Source organism: Lepeophtheirus salmonis, chromosome 1, assembly GCF_016086655.4.
Source record: "Lepeophtheirus salmonis chromosome 1, UVic_Lsal_1.4, whole genome shotgun sequence".
Lineage (NCBI taxonomy): Eukaryota > Metazoa > Arthropoda > Copepoda > Siphonostomatoida > Caligidae > Lepeophtheirus > Lepeophtheirus salmonis.
In genome coordinates this window covers 37,026,490-37,035,019 of record NC_052131.2, presented here as the reverse complement: position 1 = coordinate 37,035,019, position 8,530 = coordinate 37,026,490, and the positions used below count along the sequence as shown (strand labels likewise).

The 8,530-nt window shown below is 34.7% G+C and overlaps 1 protein-coding gene across 1 annotated transcript in view; it reads left to right on the top strand.

The window, feature by feature from the left end:
- The first annotated feature begins 4,053 nt into the window (after nucleotides 1-4,053).
- Nucleotides 4,054-8,530, top strand: part of LOC121126708 (cubilin) — a 22,356-nt gene continuing 17,879 nt past the window's right edge. The window contains exons 1-8 of the mRNA XM_040722017.2: nucleotides 4,054-4,335; nucleotides 4,401-4,671; nucleotides 4,732-5,039; nucleotides 6,141-7,021; nucleotides 7,081-7,619; nucleotides 7,684-7,852; nucleotides 8,111-8,285; nucleotides 8,345-8,517. Coding sequence (XP_040577951.1) covers nucleotides 4,253-4,335; nucleotides 4,401-4,671; nucleotides 4,732-5,039; nucleotides 6,141-7,021; nucleotides 7,081-7,619; nucleotides 7,684-7,852; nucleotides 8,111-8,285; nucleotides 8,345-8,517 — 2,599 coding nt within the window. The 5' untranslated portion in view covers nucleotides 4,054-4,252. The remainder of the gene's footprint in view (nucleotides 4,336-4,400; nucleotides 4,672-4,731; nucleotides 5,040-6,140; nucleotides 7,022-7,080; nucleotides 7,620-7,683; nucleotides 7,853-8,110; nucleotides 8,286-8,344; nucleotides 8,518-8,530) is intronic.

The following is an 8,530-nucleotide window of genomic DNA, read 5'->3' as shown; positions in this document are numbered from 1 at the left end:
GACGGGGGTTATGGTCAAGTGAAAAGGAAGGCTCAAATTGAACATTGTTCTTCCACTTATATCTCTACACAGAATACTCTATATTTAATTACGTTAAAGTGTTAATGGGACTCTAATTCTAGACCACGCTGTATATTCAAAAGACTTATGTAGAGCTGCAACTAACACATTCATTTTTTTTAATGAAATGCACAAATAAATTAAAAACGAATTTCTTTGTGTGTTTACGTATTTCCCGTATATTTTACGGCATAAATCAATGATAAATTCCTAGCAATATAGGAGTCTTTATACGCATGAGCGGCTTTTTTTTTTATTTGATTATAATCCTGTTGATTTATATCACAATCATTACATATTAGCAAAAGTACCCAGAGTTATATGGCGTCAACAAAAATACCAAGATTACTTTATCAATATAGGGTTAATCTTATATAGTAGTTCACTTAATTAAAATTTTAATCAATTGTCTTCAAATATGGTGAAAGATAGGTTTTGTGACTCAAGATTCCTCATGTAAAGTTTCGACTCAATTAAAAACAAAATAAACGAGAACGAGTTAAATGGAACAACGAAAGAGTGACATTTACAAGCTTCTCTCAAGTGACTTGTCCTCCATGGTATATCCTATGAAGTCGGGTGCATCCATATCACTATTTATCATGCCAGGGAATTATTCACCGCCTACATGGTCTTGGGCGTTGTGACCAAATAATAGTCATACGAACATAGGCTAACGACCACATAGTTTCTATGAAAAAAGTTAGAGACATACAAAGGCAAAAAAGGTTCAAGGCGAAAACGTCGTAAGACCAAAATGTACAAAGCGAAAAAGAATCAAGGCGAAATTGTACAAGGTGGACACGTTCAAGGCAAAAATGTTCAAGGAGATTTTTGCAGTACTAAGATACACTCAAAAAGGATGCCTCCTCAAATATTCAAACATCTAGACAAATTTTGCTTTAATAATATAGATATAACTTAATGAATTTATGGGTTGTCAACACAAATTCAGCTATAATGATTTTTCTCAAAATTGAGTCTACATTCCTCGACAAATTATCGTCAATTTCTATCAGGAAATTATTTACAGCAATACTTTGGAGCCATTACAAAATGCACATAAAGTTGTAACAAAAATGCATTGTTTGAATGAAAAAATTAGAAATTGATTAATTATATTTGAAATCCTATATCGTGGCTAATATCATAACTAAACTGCAGCCTGTATATGGCTCTGCAAATATATTTTGTTAGCCTTAAAAAGGTTTTATATGAAGTAATATGTAATTTAGGTGAAGTGTATACATTTATCAAATGTATCAAACTTTTTCCCTAGAAACAATATGGTCCTTAGTCCATTCTCGTAGGACTATTACTCATCTAAAAGTAGGAAATTATTAATAAGAATTTATAAAAATCTGATTCATATTCAACCAATCAACCTTTGATTTCAAATGACTAATAAGCAAGGTTGCGGTACTAACGGTTCGAGTGGTTCCGATTCTTGAAAAGCTAGAACCAGAGCAATATATTATTGCTTAAAATATATATTATAAAAAATAAATTAGCTTTAACCAATATGTCAACTTTCTAAGTTTTTTTTTTTTTTTTTGCAATTGTACAAAGCTGTTCTCCAATGAAATTTTTTTTACGTTGCCAGAGTGATACAGTTGTATCTGAGTTCCAAATAGCTAAGGACTTCTTATGGATCTGGAAAAGAGGTTTTAGGAACCAGACAGTATAAATACACAGGGGCGTCCGCAGGATTTTTTTTTTTAAGGGGGAGCTTGTTTCTAGATTATGGATCCAGGTCCTCTACTACACTTGTCAGGGTCCTATAATATTTCTTAAGCCAGGGTTTCTCAAACTTTACTATCTAAAGTTCCCCATACACTAATACATTCTAAACTGAGGCCCCTACATTTTCGGACATTGCACAGAAGATAATCAAACTTTTTAGAAAGAGCAAAAAAAAAAAAAAAAACAACGAGTAGGTTGTTGGTTAATATTAATGTTATGTATGTATTTTATATGATAATGTTTTTAATTTAGATATGAATATTTTATCTTTGTAGGCCTAAATTTGGTGAAGAAATTTGAAACTATAATGTTTAATTATATTTTTTTTTAAATCCATCTTCATCAGAAAATTTTAGATAATTCTAATTTTTATAAATTAATTGTTGTCTAAATAAAGGTTTTAATAAAAAATAGAAAATAAAAACTGAGACCCCTATTATACGAGTTTTCAGGGCCCCTGTTGGAACTTGGGGTACAACGGACTCTGCATATAAGGTAGCTGCGGCTCTGCTTGTATGGAATATCATTTTCTGAGCCCAAATTTTATAGTGACGCGCCTTGTTTTAAGTGCATGTTAACAACTCATCCTGTAGTAAAAAGAACCGAGACCGAACCCGTTGAACCAGGACCAATGAAACTGCGGAACTTGAACCGGGTACAACATTGCTAATAAGGAGTTATAAAATAGAAAATATATAGCTGAAAAAATCAAGAAAGGAGTAGTTAGTTGATGATGTTGGGATGCCATTCTATTTTTTATTTTTTTTTTAAATATTAAATTTGCTTTTCTAATCAAAATTTCCTTAATGTAACTTATGCCTTTGCAAATTTGTTCAACTCCTCCTCTATAATGCATATATTTAACAGAGTTTAGTTTTTCAATTAATCCCAGAAATAGGAATCCAAGACCTAAACTTTACCGAAATAATAGGCTGGGGAAAAAGTAATCCCGTATTTCCCACCCTTTTTTAAACTAAGTATATCTTGTTCATTATTCATTATCCACATCGGATCATACGGTAACAAGTTGTAAAGGTTGAGAATATACTACAAACGCTTTTTGAACATTATTACGCTTGGCCGGTTCAGTTGTGAATTATCTTGCGTCGAGTATGAAGGTCTCAAAGGAAGAAATTCACCATATTTGACATTTTTGCCGACTGAAAAGGATAAATGCGTCGAAATCGATCCATTTCTGAAGCGTATTATAACTGGTGATAAAAAATATATCAAAGATCGTTGTCGAAAGCCAATGAAAAGGCCCAGGCCGTGGTCAAGACTGGATTGACTGCCAGGAAGGTCTTGTTGTGTGTTTAGTGGGACTGGCAGGGAATAATCTACTATGAGTTCCTTCCCTACAGCCAAATGCTCAATTCTACCCTCTAATTTGAACAACGAGACCGTTTTAAGATGACAATCGAACAGAAGCGGCCAGTATTGGTGAATATGTGACAACAAGATATCATCAAGACAACACCAGGCCGCAAACATCGTTGATGACACACCAAGAGCTTGGATGGGATGTTCTTATACATCCACGCTACAGTCCATACCTGTCTCCGACTGACTCCCACCTGCTTCTATCTATGGCTCACACGCTTAGGGGTATAAATTTGCCTTCAATAAAGGCCTGTGCAAATTGTTTGTCCGAGTGTTTTTTTCAATAGGGCTTCTACGAGAAGGGCATTATGAAGTTGGATTCTCATTGATAACAAGTTATCAAACCGATCGGGGCATACTTGGCTTAAACCCGATGATGTGAATACTTTTTATAAGCTTTGAAATAAGAGGGAAAATACGAGATTACCTTATCCCAAACCTATTATTAGGATGTATGTATTGGAAATCGTTATTTTGCTAGATTTTTATTAGAGATCGTTTTTTTGTTAAAGCATCGAATCGATAGGGATGTTTTTGTTCAGGGATTTTCTATATGTAATGTTATGGTTTACGTAATTTTGTTTGTTTATTGTTGTTTTGAGAGGAGGAAATGCTGAGCAACATATGTAGGTTTGTATCTCAAGTTACGGATTTTAAACTTTAAAAAAAAAAAAAAAAAAAAATTAAACGCCCAATTTAAATTAACAAGGAATTGAGTTAAGAATTCTCCCTCTAGAATGACTCATAAAAATATGTATTTGCTTCTCTCACATGATTTACCTTCGGTATAGTTTGGGTCAGACCTTGATTTACTCCTTTTCGTATCCATTCTAATATTTAATTATTATTCTTTTCTCTATTTGACCTTATAAACAAAATAACCCATGTTAAGAATCCATATATTATTATTTATTTATTTTTACTTGATCTTTAACTCCCCCTAGATTTCTCCTTGTTTTACACCTCATTAATAATTATCAAGGTGCTCAGTTTGTATTTGAGTCTAGTTTAGTTATGATTCTTCATGGTTGAAGTTAAAGAGCTTATCCAACACTTTAACCTTTAAAAAATGTTGCAACTATACAAAAATACTTTAATAATTATCCTTGTGTCAAAGTTAGGTCTCTCTGAGACGGAAATACACCATGAAAAGTATAAATAATCACAAAGAAATATCTTTCATTGGCGAGATCATTAAGATTGTTTTCTTTTTTCAGTCCTAAAATAGTTATCACGGACGGACATCTTTTGATAACCACGGGAAAGGCTAAAAATATTACATTTAAAACCTCTGAGAATGGCTTTGTCCGTTGGAACCGAGGTAACGCTCAAACAATCCCGTTTGGAGGAGGAAGTAGTGGGTATACTTATTCAAATGGAGCTCATTCCTCAAGCATAGAGGATCGAGTTCATGAGTTGGAATCATTACTTCGAGGTAGCGTTGAGGATAGGATAGTTTCCCTAGAAAACAGTGTGCAGAGACTTCAGGTAAAACTAAATAAATAGTATATTTGATTTGATTCCACGTAAATAATGGTTCGTGTGTAGAATGATGATGAAGGCGGAGCCTCTACTCCTGGTAGTGGGCAGGTTCCTCAAATGAGAACTCAAATCCGTCAATTACAGCGACTAATGAGAAGTATGAGGGAAATAATGAATCGAGATCATTGTGCAAATGCACCTTGTCGAAATGGAGGTAAATGTATTAACACATTTCAAGGACCTGTATGTCAATGCTCTGATAATTGGGAAGGGAATACCTGTGAAGATGATATCAATGAATGTATTAGATTCACTGGTACAGATCTGGGATGTCAGAATGGTGCAACATGTCAAAATTTACCAGGGACATATCGGTAATTTATACATCAAAGTAAAGTTACTTTTCAAATTTCGAGGGCAATGTATATTTGGTATGATAGTGCATTAACAAATGAGTATGTATTTATTTTTAAAGCTATATAATATGTTCGGTTTGTTTGTGAGAGGCTTAATGTTTACAGGTATTTTTTCATCGGTATCTACAGTTTGTTTGTTTTTTTTTTTTTTTCATAACCATATACCCATAATTGGTTACCAGTTATGACCCTTTTGAGCAAATCAAGATCATCATTGACGTCTGTCAGCGGATCATTAGCGATCCTCATTCTTTTTGTTAAAATTAAGCAGTTTCGGAACCAAATTCCCGAAACTCGTCTCATGCCCAAAATATTCCAATAAAATTCATGGCAGAGACAACTGATATGTCAATATCCTCAGCAACTTCTCTGATAGCCATTCGAGCCTTTTCAACAACAATTCTATTCACTCCTTGGGCGTCCAGAGCGAGGCTTGTCATTGGCAGCTTCCGGCCATCTTGGAAGAGTTCGTACCACTTATAAATATTTATTTTTTTACTCAGAACAGTATACCACAGTGAACATTTCAAGTGTTTTGGAGCACTTAATTTAATTTTTTACACTTAATTTCATGAAAATCCTTAGATCTATATTTTTTCATTAACAAAAATCGCGGAAAACACAAAATAGTTCTAAAAATTACGCCTCTCACAAACAAAATAAACATATTATATAGCTGATGTTCTTTTTCGAATGTACTAACATAAAAAAAAAACATAAAGAAATCTAGCATACCAAATATACGTTCCCTGCGAAATTTCAAAAGTAACGTTACTTTTTGAGCACACATCGTATATAACATTTGGTTATGATATATGATATATGATTATATGAGAGGTGATGATTTGAGATTGTTGTCTTCTTCCTCCTTCAAAAAAAGCGACAAAATATATTTATCAGCATTATAATCGCTAATGACATTCAACTTTTTTTTTTTTTTTTTTTTTTTTGATAACTTTTGATTTGAAACATGAGAAGGTAAACATTTTAGCTTTCGGAATATTCCCATGTTCCACTCTTCAAACCTCTCAACATTTAAATAATGTACCTATTTTTTAGATGTCATTGTGCACCAAAATGGTACGGTATACACTGCACCCAGAGAAATGATGATTGTAGCAGTGGTACTAACGAAGAGATCTGCGGTCATGGAACTTGTATAGATCAGCCTGGTGGATCCAAAGGACATACATGTATATGCAAACAAGGTTGGAAAACAGATGGAGTTAATCCTGCTTGTGTCGTTGACGTAAATGAGTGCAATGGACCCATATCACCATGTTCCAAAGATCCCCTTGTCCAGTGCATTAATACACCTGGTAGTTTTTCATGCCAGTCATGTCCTTCAGGATTTTCAGGAAATGGATTCTATTGCCAAGATATTAATGAATGCCTTAATAATAATGGAGGATGTAGTCGGAGTCCCTCAGTGGATTGTATTAATACAAGAGGTTCATTTCGATGTGGTGAATGTCCCATTGGATATCAAGGTAATGGTCAGACCTGTGCATTTATGGGTCCTTGCCATATTAATAATGGAGGATGTAGTCCCATGGCAGTCTGTCTTGTCTCATCTGGAATAGTACAATGTTTTTGTAGACCAGGCTACAATGGAATGGGTATTGGTCCCATGGGCTGTTTACCTGGGGCCTCTCAATATCCAAATCTCCCAGGTCCAAGTGGAGGAGGAGAATCAACTCCTGCTCTCTCACCTTGTATGTCAAGTCCTTGCCAACACGACTCTGTTTGTATTCCAATGGCCAATGGGTTTATTTGTAATTGTGCTCCAGGATACACGGGTTCCACTTGCTCAATAGAGATAAATGAATGTGATTCAAATCCCTGTTTCAATGGGGCAACATGTATAGACATGAACAACGATTTTCGTTGTGTGTGTAATGAAGGATTCAAGGGGTCAAATTGCGAAGAAGAGGTCGAAAGTAAGTTGTGGCTGTAGAAAGGTGTTAATGTACTATTTTGTATATCCTTTTTTTTTCAGGTTGTGGGGGTACATATCAAAATGAAGAGGGTAGCATAGTTTTTCCTCCTAGCCAAGGAGATCTTTACAATCATGAGTTAGATTGTACATTTGACATTCAAACAGTTTTTTCAAAAGTCCTTAACATCACTTTTCATTCTATAAATATTGAAGACTCCTTTAATTGCGAATTCGACTACGTGGATTTTCAAAGTGATGAATCCCGTAGTAAAAGCACATCAATCGGAAGATTCTGTGGAGAAACCCTTCCAAAACCATTCACTAGTGTTCATCATTACGTCATAATGACATTCCATTCAGATCACTCCGTGAATGGTCAAGGTTTTTCCATGTCATGGACATCTATTGATCCTGTTTGTGGAGGAGTGATTCGAGATGAAACACACGGATCAATTTATAGTCCTGGCTATCCCAATAATTATCCTCACGGGAGAAATTGCACATGGACTATTTTTGCGAATCCTAGTAAACGGGTTCAGTTTCACTTTGCTACGATTGAAATAGAGAGGCATCCCAATTGCTCGTTTGACTACGTTCAGGTAAAACACCGCTTGAATTAAAATAATAAGTTCTTAAATAAATTATATAATTTCATTCTAAAAGATACGAGATGGAATGGAACTTACAATAAATTCTCATATTTTGGCAAAATATTGTAATTCTACATCACCCCCTCCAATTACGAGCTCAGGGAGTACCGTGAGTATAGACTTTGTCAGTGATTATGGAAGTAACGATAGAGGATTCCACATAACATGGTCAGAAGTTCCTGGTAAGTAATATTATCTACACCAACAACTCGTTGGTCCGTATTTGATCAGTACGGCTATAGTACATTTTTTTATTTGAAGCCCCTTTATATAAAATCCAGTATTTTGTATGTGAAAATAACAAAATGTTAATTCGTAGCACTGCCGGACTTGAAAGGTCCGGTATGATCATGGAACAAACTATGCAGCAGACTGTTTGAGACATTACTGTATTATGCACCTAGATAAATATTAGATTTATAAATTATTGATCTTCACAGGCATTCCTGGATGTGGAGGAATTTTCACAAGTGATGCAGGGCAAATTTCTTCTCCAGGTCATCCAGAAACGTATGAATCACATTTAGAATGTGATTACCTAATAAGAGCTCCAAACAATGTTCGATTAAAGTTAGAATTCTTAGATATGGGGATTGAAAATGGATGGGATTGCTCGTGAGTGTCCTGCTCCTTAGGTTGTAAGCCCCTTATTTATATATTTTTTCCTCCGAAAGCTTTGACTTTGTTGAGGTGCGAGACGGAGGAAACGAGGATGCTCCTTTGATTGGAAGATATTGCGGGACATCTATTCCATCTGATATTCAATCCTTGAGTAATCAGTTGTTTGTCAGATTTAAATCAGATCATTCAATGGAATATGAGGGTTTTAGAGCACAATTTGAGACAGGTTATTCCATTGA